The sequence below is a fragment of the Balaenoptera borealis genome (genome assembly GCF_965194805.1).
Source record: "Balaenoptera borealis genome assembly, chromosome: 12".
NCBI classification, from domain to species: Eukaryota; Metazoa; Chordata; class Mammalia; order Artiodactyla; family Balaenopteridae; genus Balaenoptera; species Balaenoptera borealis.
In genome coordinates, this window is record NC_138869.1 from 95772920 (window position 1) to 95787652 (window position 14733).

A 14733-nucleotide genomic window follows, 5' to 3' on the forward strand; every position below is an offset into this window, starting at 1 on the left:
TTCTATTTGGGGCAAATATATGTATATTTTTATTACTGGTAATATACCACTCACCTCTAATGTGAGCTGACTGCTGTAGGTAATCATTTATTGCATTTCCTGTATACCAGGAAATATACTAAGTGCTCCATTTGGATGATCACAACAGCTCTATAAGGTGGATTTTAAAGTTCCCGTTTTATAGGGGGGAGGAAGGTTTTGACTTATCCAAGGTCAAACTAGAGAGTGGTGGAGTGAGAATTCCAGCACTTGTGTGTTTTGACAACAAAGCCCTTATATGTTAATGGAACATTAACGAAACTGTATGTATTTTCTAATTCTGCTTTAGGCTTAAAGATCATGGACATTGTCTTTTCAACCAGTTTTTTTTCTTTTTATAAGGTATTGTTAGCTTCTGTCTGTGATTTTACGATCTGCTCACTTTCTGCCCGCTTTACCAACCACGGGGAGAAGGAGACCGGGAAGGAGGTTACTCTTTTTGTGCTAAATGCCTCTTCCGAAGTCTACGTTTGCAGCGCAGAGCAATAAGTCGAACGGAACCCCTGGCTTTGTGCCTCTGCGGCGAACCGCCCATCTCCTTCCGCGTCCTGGGAATTCGCCTTCTTCCGCTGAACTACGTTTCCCAGCGGCCTGCGCAGCCGAGAGAGCGGGCTCGACCCGCCCTTCCTTCCTCCTTGCCTATCACCCGGTCGCAGCGTGATGATGCAAACTCGTCGGGCGCTGACGAGTGACGACCTTCTGGCTCACAACTGCAGCGGCGGCTTTAGCAGCGGCGGCTTTAGCAGCGGCAATAGACGCAACAGCGGCGACTGCAGGGACGACGACGACGACGGCTGGGCGGGCGCTGTGCGCAAAGGGGAGGGGTAGGCGGGCGGCGCCGGCGGCTTCAACTGCGGCAGCTACGGCTAGGGCGACGGAAGAAGAATCCCCATCAGCCGGCGGTCGAGTTAGGCCTAAGCAGCGCCTGGAGCCGCTCGCAGTGTCCTCTGCGGGGCAATCTCCATAGAGACGGTGACATACACAGAGGCGGGGGTCCGCGGGAGGCTGCCGGACCGGAGCCAGCTTCTCGGCCTCTGTCGCCGCCACCCCCTTCCCTGCCGCCAGCGCGCGTTCTCTCTCCGCTCCTGCTCGCAGCCCCGCGATTCCCGGTGTGCCTGTGCCCCGCTGTGTGGGCAGCGCGTGCGTACTTTTGGGCTGGGGCCGGGCGGGGGGGGCTCTAAGGCCGTCTCTGCCTCTCCCGCCCCGGAGGGGGAAGCCGCGGAGGCTCACGCCATGGCCTCGGGAGCTGGAGGCATAGGAGGGGACGGTGGCGGCAAGATCCGGACTCGGCGTTGCCACCAGGGGCCAATTAAACCTTACCAGCAGGGGCGACAACAGCACCAGGTACGGGACCCCGGCGCCGTGGGGGCCTAGCGGGTCGGGAACTGGGCGGGAGTGGACGGGCGGCGAGGGGCCCCGGCGCCCCACGTGGAGCGGACGGGAGGGCCTGAGCGGAGGCCCGAGCGAGGCGGCGGGAGCTCTGGCCGCTGGGGCGGCGACGGGAAGTGGGCTGAGACGGGCCAATCCTGCGGCGCACACGTGTGGTTCGGCCGCCTCTCCCCAGCCCGCTCCGCCTGGGGCTTTCCCCCGACCGGCGCAGGGCGGGAACAGAAATCCTAGGCCACGCTGGGCCTAGAATTCTTCCGTTTTTTGGCGGGGATTGGGGGTTTGGGGGTATTACTCACGTCCTCTCGAGGGAGAAGGAAAAAGATGTGGCTGGAGGCCCCTACGTCTGCTGTTTGCTAGTCTCCCGCGTCTCAGCGTGTGTGGGGAGGGGGCTGCCCGGAGGAATCTGCCTCCGGGGCACCCGGGGGTTGTCGGGGGCGCTGTTAGCGCGGAAAGTGGAATAACTTACAGCGCGATTAATTAATTCTCCATCTCCCGGTGTCCCTCCCCGATCTGAGAGCACTGGCTTCGATTTTGTTTTGTTTGTTTGTTTGTTTGTTTCTTAACCGGCTTATAGTTAGTGGCACTGGGGCATTTTGAAAGTCCCTCTCCACACTTACGTCTCTTTTCCGTCGCGAGACTCTTTCCTCCCCACTTTTGTCCAATCCCCCCCCCCCCCCCCCGCCACCCCACCCGCCTGCCTTTTATTTTGGAAGCTGGAATTGGCCATTCTGCACAGCTGACCGGGGCTCCAGTTCTGATCTCACGCACAAACTATTTTAATGTTACGGGGCGTATTCTAGAAGTTTAGGTACTTTTTTGACACTCCAGGAATGTTGGTGGTCTTATAATCTAAGCACCCTGTGCACTCGTGGGTGTTTGAAATTATGAAAAGGAGTTTATCCTAATTGTAACTGAGACATTTGATTCTGAGACAACTCCGTTTTAAAAATTTTACTTGTTATGGGGATTGAGTAGGATATATGTTAAGAATATTCTAATAAAAGTCATAACACTTTTCAGGGATACTAAGGTAGAAGTAAGTGTGGGTCTTAAACCTATAAAAAACACAAAGGTATAGCAAAAGGGTCTGATAACTTGTCGCTTACTGTTAAGGGTAGACTTCCTAGATTGCCTTATTAAGGATGATGATGAATATTGAACACTTTAACATGTTTGGTGCTGGTGTTAAATTGTATCATTAAAAACAGAATTTTAAAAGATTTCAGAGAAATTTCTTAATAGTAAAAATTGTGGTCTGTAATATTAGGTCTCTACTTACGGTTACAGGTCTTGGCCTTACTTTTACCTCCCACCGGTTTTCCCCCGGATATATACCAAAAGAGCTTGGTTTTCAGATTCCTTTGTGAGGAGCAGGGGTACTTGCAGGCAGATTTAAGATTAGAATTCGGGTCACAAGCCTGGCCATTTAACCTAATCCTTTGGTTGAGTGGAAGTTAAACACACATGCTTTCTGTTTTTCCTGAAGAATAAATGTCTTTGAGTGCTTTCCTAGATCTCCTCAAAAGAAAGTTACTACATAAAAAAAGAAATTTGTAAATACAGAATATTGGATGGTCTGGAAAGGAGCTCATATATTCTGAGTGGCAAAAGCCAAAAATCACACCTTATTTTTAAATGTACTTAGATAAAAATCTAATTTGGGGGAGATGATGCCTTAACAATGTAACACCTATGATCCAAATTGTCTTAGAGCTGGTATGATTTCAGACTGTGTGGTTTTGTTTTAAAGCCTGATAGTTTATCATTTCCCCCTATCTAAAGTACTTTCAGCTTTTTGCCCCACCCATTTAATTGAAAAAGAAAGTACATTTTTAGCTTTTGAGTTGGATCAAAGGTGTTTGGGGGTTTCTTAATCAACACTGCAGGTATTAATATTGGCAGATACTACCAAAGAAAAGTATCCAGGAATATACAAAAGAATACTTTAAGGATTAAAAAAAAATCTTAAAATAAGGACTTTCTTTAATCCTTACTGGAACTTTTGTGAACTTGTAGACTCCCTGGTTGCTGTCAGCTATCCTAGGCTGTCACCCCTCTGTTTTGCAGCAACTGCTGAGTCATCATGAATAGCAAGGAGCTTCATGACATGGCATGTTTTGTACTCATGTATTTTGATTAAATGTCCAGTGGTTTCTGGGCAAAAATGAAGCTTTTGGGTTGTGTAGTAGAGGCTTGAAAGAAGAATGAGCTATCTGGCACTGTTAGTTAATGGATGTTTGCCATTGCTTGTCAGGCCAACTGGCTTGTGCAGTCACGCAGTACCTGCGACTTTCGCATGTGTTCAACTGACTTGTAATTTCCTGTTTTGACTTATTCTGGTTTAGCTCTGCTGAGGTATACCTAAAGTTCACATTTTTTTCCTATTAACTTCTGATCTTTAAAATGGCATCTTGCTTCAAGTTGTGGAGACAAAAATCCATTGTCTTATTCAACTAACTGAAGGGTAGTAACTTAAGAATTGTAGAAGCAAAAATGAAGAACAGCACCAAATGATTAAGTTGATCATTTTCACTTGCCTTCTTTCCTACCCCCTAACTCTTAGCCCAGATGCATTTAGGAAATGGTATCATTTTTCTAGTGGGAGTGAACAGGTCAATAAAGAGAATGTGCTCAGTTCTTGTCACCTGTTCAGTCTCCTTTCCCCTTTCCTTTTTGTGCAGATTGTCAGGCCCAGAAAGTCAGCTCTGGAGAGGTCAAGCTGCTTTTCTTAATAGCCACCACAAAAAACTTGAGCCCATGGGCAAACCAGAACCTTGCCTCTGGAAGAATCTACTGCCACCTCCTGGTGAGAAGGGAACTACTTATTTTTGCCCTTTTTTGGGGGGTGTGCTTCAGAGGTTTTGTCTTCTGGTTTGGAGCTAAGGGAATCCACTCATTTTATCTTCCTAGATGCAGTTTGTCTTACAAGTCAGTTTCTGCATTTAGCTATTTTCAAAAAAGGGGGGGAGGAAACCCCTTTATCTATTCAGTAGCTTAAATCAGGAGTCTGCAAACGTTTTCTGTAAAGGACCATATAGTAAATATTTTAGGTTTTGTTGCTGCAGGTTCTTTGTTTTGTTTTTATAACCCTTTAAAAAATGTAAAAATCATTCTTAGCTTGCCGCCTGTATGAAAACAGGCTGAGGGCTGAATTTGGCCCACAGACCATGGTTTGCCTAATCTTGGTTTATGTGATAGTGTAGTTTTTTTGTTGTTTTGGTAGCTTCTATATGATACTTTGTCCCAAATAACTATGTCCTGCTTGGATTCTGATGGCAGAAGAGTGTTCTCAGTTTTGAAAAGGAGGGATATTTAATGGCTGAATACTTAACTCATTCCAGAAGTCGCTGAGTAGTTTGGACTTTTATCTTTGCTTTATCCTAGATGTTTAATTAATACGGTTAGTGAAAATAGAAATGGAAATAGTTGATAGGAAAAAAATGTGCTGTAATACAGTCAGAGCCTCTGGGTTTGAATCCCTATTCTGCCAGAACTTGGACAAGTTCTCTCTGCTTAATTTACTCATCTGTAAAGTGGAAATTGTTGGGAGGGGTTAAATGAGATAATATAAGGAAAGCTCTTAGAACAGAGCCTGGCATATAGAGTAAGGACTCATTTGAAATTGTGATTAAGTAGAACCTTTTGATTTAAATGTTTTATTGTATCTGAATTTTGCTGCCTCTTAGTAGAGGTATTTTTCTTTACCAATGTTCAGTCTTTTATAGGTTTGTACTAGATTTAAAAACTTGTTTTCTGAGTGATGAGGCCAAACCTTTAAACTACCTTAAACTACATAAAAGTACATTATTTTTAACATGTTCCTCATAGAAATGCCAGTCATTTAAGTGTATAGGAAAATAAATCCAAGTGTTAAATTATTTAATGCATAGTAGGTTTTTTTGTTTGTGATGAGAGGCCCTTGTGTGTGATAGTTTATCAATTTACTCACCAGTTTTTCAGATAATGACAAAAAAGCCAAGGTGTCTCCATTTCCTGGAAAGTCCTTTGATGAGGCAATTACCTATTACTTGAAGTAAAATGGTCTGATATCACTAATTAAAACCATTTCATTAGGCACAGAATATTATTGGAAAGTTGTGATGACCTTGTATTTTCAAAAATGTTTTATTTGTAGCTACTTGGCTAATGGTCATGGTTGTTTTATTTATATATATATATATATATATATATATATATATATATTTCTCTTTTAGATATCTGTTTTTGGTTTTTTTTAAGATCTTTACTGGACTATAATTGCTTTACAATGTTGTGTTAGTTTCTGCTATATAACAAGATGAATCATCTATATGTATATATATATCCCCATATCCCCTCCCTCTTGTGCCTCCCTCCCACCCTCCCTATCCCACCCCTCTAGGTGGTCGCAAAGCACCAAACTGATTTCCCTGTGCTATGCGGCTGCTTCCCACTAGCTATCTGTTTTACGTTTGGTAGTGTATATATGTCCATGACACTCTCTCACTTCGTCCCAGCTTCCCCTTCCCCCTCCACGTGTCCTCAAGTCCATTCTCTACATCTGCGTCTTTATTCCTGTCCTGCCCCTAGGTTCATCAGAGCCTTTTTTTTTTTAGATTCCATGTATATATGTTAGCATATGGTATTTGTTTTTCTCTTTCTGACTTACTTCACTCTGTAAGACAGACTCTAGGTCCATCCACCTGACTACAGATAACTCAATTTCATTTCTTTTTATGGCTGAGTAATATTCCATTGTATATATGTGCCACATCTTCTTTATCCATTCATCTGTCAGTGGACAATTAGGTTGCTTCCATGTCCTGGCTATTGTAAATAGTGCTGCAATGAACACTGTGGTACATAACTCTTTTTGAATTATGGTTTTCTCAGGGTATATGCCCAGTAGTGGGATTGCAGGGTCATATGGTAGCTCTACTTTTAGTTTTTTAAGGAACCTCCATACTGTTCTCCATAGTGGCTGTATCAATTTACATTCCCACCAACAGTGCAAGAGGGTTCCTTTTTCTCCACACCCTCTCTAGCATTTGTTTGTAGATTTTTTGATGATGGCCATTCTGACTGGTGTGAGGTGCTACCTCATTGTAGTTTTGATTTGTATTTCTCTAATGATCAGTGATGTTGAGCATCTTTTCATGTGTTTGTTGACAATCTATATCTTCTTTGGAGAAATGTCTATTTAGGTCTTCTGCCCATTTTTGGATTGGGTTGTTGTTTTTTTGATATTGAGCTGCATGAGCTGCTTGTATATTTTGGAGATTAGTCCTTTGTCAGTTGCTTCACTTGCAAATATTTTCTCCCATTCTGAGGTCTGTCTTCATCTTGTTTATGGTCTCCTTTGCTGTGCAAAAGCTTTTAAGTTTCATTAGGTCCCATTTGTTGATTTTTGGTTTTATTTCCATTTCTCTAGGAGGTGGGTCAAAAAGGATCTTGCTGTGATTTATATCATAGAATGTTCTGCCTATGTTTGCCTTTAACGGTTTTATAGTGTCTGGCCTTATATTTAGGCCTTTAATCCATTTTCAGTTTATTTTTGTGTATGGTGTTAGGAAATGTTCTAATTTCCTTCTTTTACGTGTAGCTGTCCAGTTTTCCCAGCACCACTTATTGAAGAGGCTGTCTTTTCTCCATTGTATACTCTTGTCTCCTTTATCAAAGATAAGGTGACCATATGTGCGTGGGTTTATCTCTGGGCTTTCTATACTGTTCCTTCGATCTATATTTCTGTTTTTGTGCCAGTACCAGACTGTCTTGATTACTGTAGCTTTGTAGTATAGTCTGAAGTCAGGGAGCCTGATTCCTCCAGCTCCGTTTTTCTTTCTCAAGATTGTTTTGGCTATTCGGGGTCTTTTGTGTTTCCATACAAATTGTGAAATTTTTTGTTCTAGTTCTGTGAAAAATGCTAGTGGTAGTTTGATAGGGATTGCATTGAATCTGTAGATTGCTTTGGGTAGTATAGTCATTTTCACAATGTTGATTCTTCCAATCCAAGAACATGGTATATCTCTCCATCTGTTTGTATCATCTTTAATTTTTTTCATCAGTTCTTATAGTTTTCTGCATACAGGTCTCTTATCTCCTTAGGTAGGTTTATTCGTAGGTATTTTATTCTTTTTGTTGCAGTGGTAAATGGGAGTGTTTCCTTAATTTCTCTTTCAGATTTTTCAGCATTACTGTATAGGAATGCAAGAGATTCTGTGCATTAATTTTTTAAAATTAATTTATTTATTTATATTTTTGGCTGTGTTAGGTCTTCATTGCTGCACGCGGGCTTTCTCTAGTTGGGGCGAGTGGAGGCTACTCTTCATTGTGGTGCACGGGCTTCTCATTGCGGTGGCTTCTCTTGTTGCAGAGCACGGGCTCTAGAGCACAGGCTCAGTAGTTGTGATGCAGAGGCTTAGTTGGTCCGCAGCATGTGGGATCTTCCCAGACCAGGGCTCGAACCCGTGTCCCCTACATTGGCAGGCAGGTTCTTAACCACTGTGCCACCAGGGAAGCCCCTGTGCTTTAATTTTGTATCCTGCTACTCTACCATATTCATTGATTAGCTCTAGTAGTTTTCTGGTGGCATCTTCAGGATTCTCTATGTATAGTGTCATGTCATCTGCAAACAGTGACAGTTTTACTTCTTCTTTTCCAATTTGGATTTCTTTTATTTCTTTTTTGTCTCTGATTGCTGTGGCTAAAGCTTCCAAAATTATGTTGAGTAATAGTGCTGAGAGTGGGCAACCTTGTCTTGTTCTTGATCTTAGAGGAAATGGTTTCAGTGTTTCATCCTTGAGAACAATGTTGGCTGTGGGTTTGTCATATATGGCCTTTATTATGTTGACGTAGGTTCCCTCTATGCCTACTTTCTGGAGAGTTTTTATCATAAATGGGTTTTGAATTTTGTCAAAAGCTTTTTCTGCATCTATTGAGATGATCGTATGGTTTTTATCCTTCAGTGTGTTAATATGCTGTATCACATTGATTGATTTTCGTATACTGAAGAATCCTTGCATTCCTGGGATAAACTCCACTTGATCATGGTGTATGATCCTTTAATGTGCTGCTGGGTCCTGTTTGCTAGTATTTTGTTGATGATTTTTGCATCTGTGTTCATCAGAGATACTGGCCTGTAGTTTTCTTTCTTTGTGACATCTTTGTCTGGTTTTGGTATCAGAGTGATGGTGGACTCATAGAATGAGTTTGGGAGTGTTCCTTCCTCTGCTATATTTTGGAAGAGTTTGAGAAGGATAGGTGTTAGCTCTTCTCTAAATGTTTGATAGAATTTGCCTGTGAAGCCATCTAGTCCTGGGCTGTTGTTTGTTGGAAGATTTTTAATCACAGTTCCAATTTCAGTGCTTGTGATTGCTTTGTTTATATTTTCTATTTCTTCCTGGTTCAGTTTCGGAAGGTTGTGCTTTTCTAAGAATTCCAGGTTGTCCATTTTATTGGCATAGAGTTGCTTGTAGTAATCTCTCATGATCTTTTGTATTTCTGCAGTGTCAGTGGTTACTTCTCCTTTTTCATTTCTAATTCTATTGAGTTGAGTCTTCTCCCTTTTTCTTCTTGATGAGTCTGGCTAATGGTTTATCAATTTTGTTTATCTTCTCAAAGAACCAGCTTTTAGTTTTATTCATCTTTGCTATTGTTTCCTTCATTTCTTTTTCATTTATTTCTGATCTGATCTCTATGATTTCTTTCCTTCTGCTAACTTTGGGGTGTTTTTGTTCTTCTTTCTTTAATTGCTTTAGGTGTAAGGTTAGGTTGTTTATTTGAGATTTTTCTTGTTTCTTGAGGTAGGATTGTATTGCTATAAACTTCCCTCTTAGAACTGCTTTTGTTGCATCCCATAGGTTTTGGGTTGTCGTGTTTTCCTTGTCATTTGTTTCTAGGTATTTTTGATTTCCTGTCATTTCTTCAGTGATCTCTTGGTTATTTAGTAGTTTGTTGTTTAGCCTCCATGTGTTTGTGTTTTTTACAGTTTTTTTCCTTTTATTGATAACTACTCTCATAGCATTGTGGTCAGAAGAGAAATTTGATATGATTTCAGTTTTCTTAAATTTACCAAGGCTTGCTTTGTGACCCAAGATATGATCTATCCTGGAGAATGTTCCATGAGCACTTGAGAGGAAAGTGTATTCTGTTGTTTTTGGATGGAATGTCCTATAAATATCAATTAAGTCCATCTTGGTTAATGTATCATTTAAAGCCTGTGTTTCCTTACTTATTTTCATTTTGGTTGATCTATCCATTGGTGAAAGTGGGGTGTTAAAGTCCCCTACTGTTATTGTGTTACTGTCGATTTCCCCTTTTATGGCTGTTAGCATTTGCCTTATGTATTGAGGTGCTCCTATGTTGGGTGCATAAATGTTTACAGTTGTTTATCTTTTTCTTGGATTGATCCCTTGATCATTATGTTGTATCCTTCTTTGTGTCTTGTAATGGTCTTTATTTTGAAGTCTGTTTTGTCTGATATGAGAATTGCTACTCCAGCTTTCCTTTGATTTCCATTTGCATGGAATATCTTTTTCCATCCCCTCACTTTCAGTCTGTATGTGTCCCTAGGTCTGAAGTGGGTCTTTTGTAGACAGCATATGTATGGGTCTTGTTTTTGTATCCTTTCAGCCACTCTATGTCTTTTGGTTGGAGCATTTAATCCATTTACATTTAAGGAGATTATCGATATGTATGTTCCTATTACCATTTTCTTAATGTTTTGGGTTTGTTTTTGTAGGTCTTTTCCTTCTCTTGTGATTCCTGCGTAGAGAAGTTCCTTTAGCATTTGTTGTAGAGCTGGTTTGGTGGTGGTGAATTCTCTTAACTTGCTTATCTGTAAAGGTTTTAATTTCTCTGTCGAATCTGAATGAGATCCTTGCTGGGTAGAGTAATCTTGGTTGTAGGTTCTTCCCTTTCATCACTTTAAATATGTCCTGCCACTCCCTTGTGGCTTGCAGAGTTTCTGCTGAAAGATCAGCTGTTAACCTTATGGGGATTCCCTTGTATGTTATTTGTTGCTTTTCCCTTGCTGCTGTTAATATTTTTTCTTTGTATTTAATTTTTGATAGTTTGATTAATATGTGTCTTGTCGTGCTTCTTCTTGGATTTATCCTGTATGGGACTCTCTGCGCTTCCTGGACTTGATTGACTATTTCCTTTCCCATGTTAGGGAAATTTTCAACTATAATCTCTTCAAATATTTTATCAGACCCTTTATTTTCTTCTTCTGGGACCCCTATAGTTTGAATGTTGGTTCGTTTAGTGTTGTCCCAGAGGTCTCTGAGACTGTCCTCAATTCTTTTCATTCTTTTTTTTTAATTCTGCACTGCGGTAGTTATTTCCGCTCTTTTATCTTCCGGGTCACTTATCCGTTCTTCTGCCTTAGTTATTCTGCTATTGGTTCCTTCTAGAGAATTTTTAATTTCATTTATTGTGTTGTTCATCACTGTTTGTTTGCTCTTTAGTTCTTCTAGACCCCTGTTAAGTGTGTCTTGTATTTTCTCCATTCTGTTTCCAAGATTTTGGATCATCTTTACTGTCGTTACTCTGAATTTTTTGGGGGGTTGGTTGCCTATTTTGTGTTCATTTATTTGGTCTTGTAGGTTTTTACCTTGCTCCTTAGTCTGTAATATATTTTTTAGTCGTTTCTTTTTTTTTTTTGGGTGGTGCTGTATTCCTGTCCTACTGGTTGTTTGGCCTGAGACATCTAGCGCTTGAGTTTGCAGGCAGTTGGATAGAACCAGTTCTTGGTGCTGAGATGAGGACTTCTGGGAGGCCTCACTCCGATTGATATTCCCTGGTGTCTGAGGTTCTCTGTTAGTCCAGTGGTTTGGACTCAGAGCTCCCACCACAGGAGCTCGGCCCTAACCTCTGGCCTGGGAACCAAGATCCTGCAAGCTTTGTAGCACGTTAAAAAAAAAAAAAAGAAGAAAAGGAGCAGTACAGTATCAAAGAATAAAAAAGAAAATAAAATTAGATTAAAAAATATATTAGGAAAAATAAAACTGTAGTTGAAACAACTGCAACAAGGTAAAATAAAACCACAACAGAAAAAAGAAAAAAAGGGGGGGGGGGCGGAAACAAGCCAAAAGGAGAGAACAATAACAAAGTATAAAGAATAAAATAAAATTAGAAAAGTAAAAGATTTATTTGGGAAAATAAAAATATAAAAGAATCGGAACAGTGAATCAACAAGGTAAAACACAACCCCAATCTAAAAGAGGAAAAAAGAAAATAAAAAAGCCTTGGCTATGGGAGTCAAAAAAAGCTTGATGGAGTTTAGGCGGGGATGGAACTGAGTCAGGAGCGTGGTTTAGCGTTGGGCGGGGCCTAGGCGGGGTGACTGTTCAAGCGTGGGGTGGGGCTTCTGCTTAGGACCTGCTCGGAAGGGGTGAGGCAGCACCTCCAAAGGAGAGCCTCCAGAATGTGGAGTTCCTAGGGCCCTGGGTGAGGGAGTATGGGAGGGGTTTAGGCCCAGCGCGTTGGAGGGGGTCTCAGAGGGAGTCTCCGAGTGTAGAGGTGGGGCCCTGGGTGAGGGGTGCAGGGGCGGGGCTTGGGCTCCGCACGGCAGGAGGGAGGCTCCGAGGGCAGAGGATTAGGCCTGGGAGCCCAACAGGCGTCCTGGTGCCCAAGTGGACAGGGAAGGCCCTGGCCCCGTTCCCTTCCGTTCCTTTGTGCCCCTCCCCCACCGTCTCCGCCGTAGCCACTGGTCCCGTAACCGGGGTGGGTCCTGCTGCTGTAGGAACTCCTCCCTTCCCCTAGCCACACCTCAGGGGTGCCGGTCCCGGAGTTCCGGCCTTTACTTTTGCTCCCCCTTCCCTCCCTCCCACTCCCTCAGGACCTGTGCCGAGGGGCCCTCGGTGGGCAGAGGATCAGGCCCGGGATCTCAGCAGGCTCCCGGGGGCCCAAGTGGGCAGGGGAAACCTGGCCACGCTCCCTTTTGATCCTCTGCCCTCCTAGTGGTTCCCCAATTTCCCCCTTCGGGCGTGGGATCCCTTCCCCTCCCCCAGCCACCCCTCAGGGGCGCCAGTCCCATCCCACCTCCACTTCTCCTCACCCTTCACTCCCCCCATGCCCCCCGTCCTACCTGGTCGCTGGGGGTTCCTCCTGTGTCCGTGGTCCCCCACTGGTGCCTAGTAGGTGCCCTAGTGGTGAGGAGACGCGAATTCCGCGTCCTCCTAGTATGCCATCTTAACTCCGCCCTCTCTGTAATATATTTATAAAGGGTTCTTCTGTGTTGCTAAGCCCAGGTGAAGGTCTTGCCACCAGATACAATTTACTATGTTTACTATTGGAAAAAGGATGGTAGAACGCCTCTTCTGTCTAAAGAGATTTTACTTTCCCTGCCCGTCTGCTTGTGACTTAAAGAATAAACTTTTACACCCAGTTTTCAAACAGATTGTGAAAGACAAGTGACAATATCTTGTAGATAACTTTTAGTGGATTAAATTGCTTTAAGCTTTTATTGTGTCTAGTTTGAGGGGTCTCTTAGGGACTCCTTTTCTTGTCCTTGTTGTTTGATTACTGTTAATTATCTATTAATACCACCTCTATAATGTAGATTTCAATTAAGAGACTAAGCCAGGTCATATTTCTCCTTCCTGAATTAGTGTTAGAGTCTTAAAGGACGTTGAAAATTGTGGCCAGTTGTAATTTAAAATTTTCTTAGCTACAATAACTTTTATGCTCATGTTTTTTAAAAAAAATTAATTAATTAATTAATTAATTATGGGTCTTCGTTGCAGCGAGCAGGGGCTACTCTTCATTGCGGTGGCTTCTCTTTGTTGTGGAGTGCGGGCTCAGTAGTTGTGCCTTGCGGGCTCTAGAGCACAGGCTCAGTAGTTGTGGCACATGGGCTTAGTTGTTCCACAGCATGTGGGATCTTCCCAGACTAGGACTCAAACCCATGTCCCCTGCATCAGCAGGCGGATTCTTAACCACTGTGCCACCAGGCAAGTCCCTGTGCTCATGTTTTTTTGAGTTAATCTCTTGATGTTGAGAAGAGAAATGAAAAGTATAAGGAATGGATTTTACGTGGCTGGAAAGGTTTGGACTGGGTGGTCAGGAGAAACTTGGCTGCTAAATGACTGTCTGTAGGTTGTAAAACGTGACAAGTAATAGCTTAGGTTAAATTCAGGTTACTGAAACTAGATTCAGTATAACTGCATTAGAATTTGAATACTTTATAATAGAGATGCATTGTTAAAATAAGTAATGTTAGAATGGATATATTAAAAAGCTGGAACTAACTGAAAGATTAGAATAGCATCTAGGTTTTTACTATTTAGTGTTTCAGATTTTTTATATTTATAATTAGATATTCTTTAAGTCTCATGTGAAGTCTTGGGTTCTTAGCCCTTGTTCTTCACTTGGGCTTGGATGGAGCAGGGGGAAAACTGATTAGGGAATCTGTATGAAATGAGACTTCCAGAAAGTGTGGAGAGACTAGTGACACGGGAGTTGAGTGGGTAAGGAGAGAGTTCACAGACCCTTGGAAGAAAACTAAGGGTCAGTGACAAGCTTCAACAAAATAAAGGCAGCCAAAAGAACAGACAGAAATCAAAACAGCAGTGTATTCTGGGAGAATAGGGCTTCAGAACCTTAAAACTGAAGATGGGTTATGTTTGATATTTATAGTTAGCAATCCCGTGAAGTTTACATGAGAAAGGAGATTTTATAATCTGAATACTACTATTTAGTAGAGGGTAATGTGAAGAAAGGAGAGTTGAGGGAATTCCCTGGTGGTCTAGTGGTTAGGACTGTGCTTTCACAGCTGAGGGCCTGTGTTCAGTCCCTGGTCGGGGAACTAAGATCCTGCAAGCAACACAGCGCGGTGCAGCAAAAAAACAAACAAAAAAACAGTTGAATAGAACTGAGGTCAAAAGTCAAGTAAACTAATAGGAATAGAGGGCATTATATAAGAAGAAGGAAGGCTGTATAGTACTTATAAGGAGAGGTGTCTCTGGTTATTATGATATTACAAATTGGTGAGAAGATATATAGGAAAAGAATTTTTTTTCCATTACAATTGAGTTCTGAGTTAGGATTGTAGAAGAGCCTTGCCCCACCTCAGCTTCTTTGATTAACCCTTGAACTCAGGTTAAATGTAATTTGAAAAGCTAATACATTCACAGTAGCTTACAAATTGGATGTGCTTGATATGTGTATAGTATTGAATTGAATTTACTTTTGGCCCCCAAATTGAGTATTTATACTAGATCTCAGTGACATTTTGATAGCGTTTTTGTTGTGGGGTTTTTTGGTTTTGTTTTTGTTTTGTTTTTGCCATGTTTGCCAAATGAAGAGCCCTTAGTTCTTGAGGAG

At 42.2% G+C, this 14733-nt stretch overlaps 1 protein-coding gene across 2 annotated transcripts in view; it reads left to right on the top strand.

The window, feature by feature from the left end:
- The first annotated feature begins 1035 nt into the window (after positions 1–1035).
- NUP153 (nucleoporin 153) overlaps positions 1036–14733 on the top strand; it is a 74703-nt gene continuing 61005 nt past the window's right edge. For both annotated transcript variants that reach the window (XM_082346313.1, XM_082346314.1), the window contains exon 1: positions 1036–1383. In XM_082346313.1, the coding sequence (XP_082202439.1) occupies positions 1273–1383 (111 nt within the window). In that variant the 5' untranslated portion in view covers positions 1036–1272. The remainder of the gene's footprint in view (positions 1384–14733) is intronic.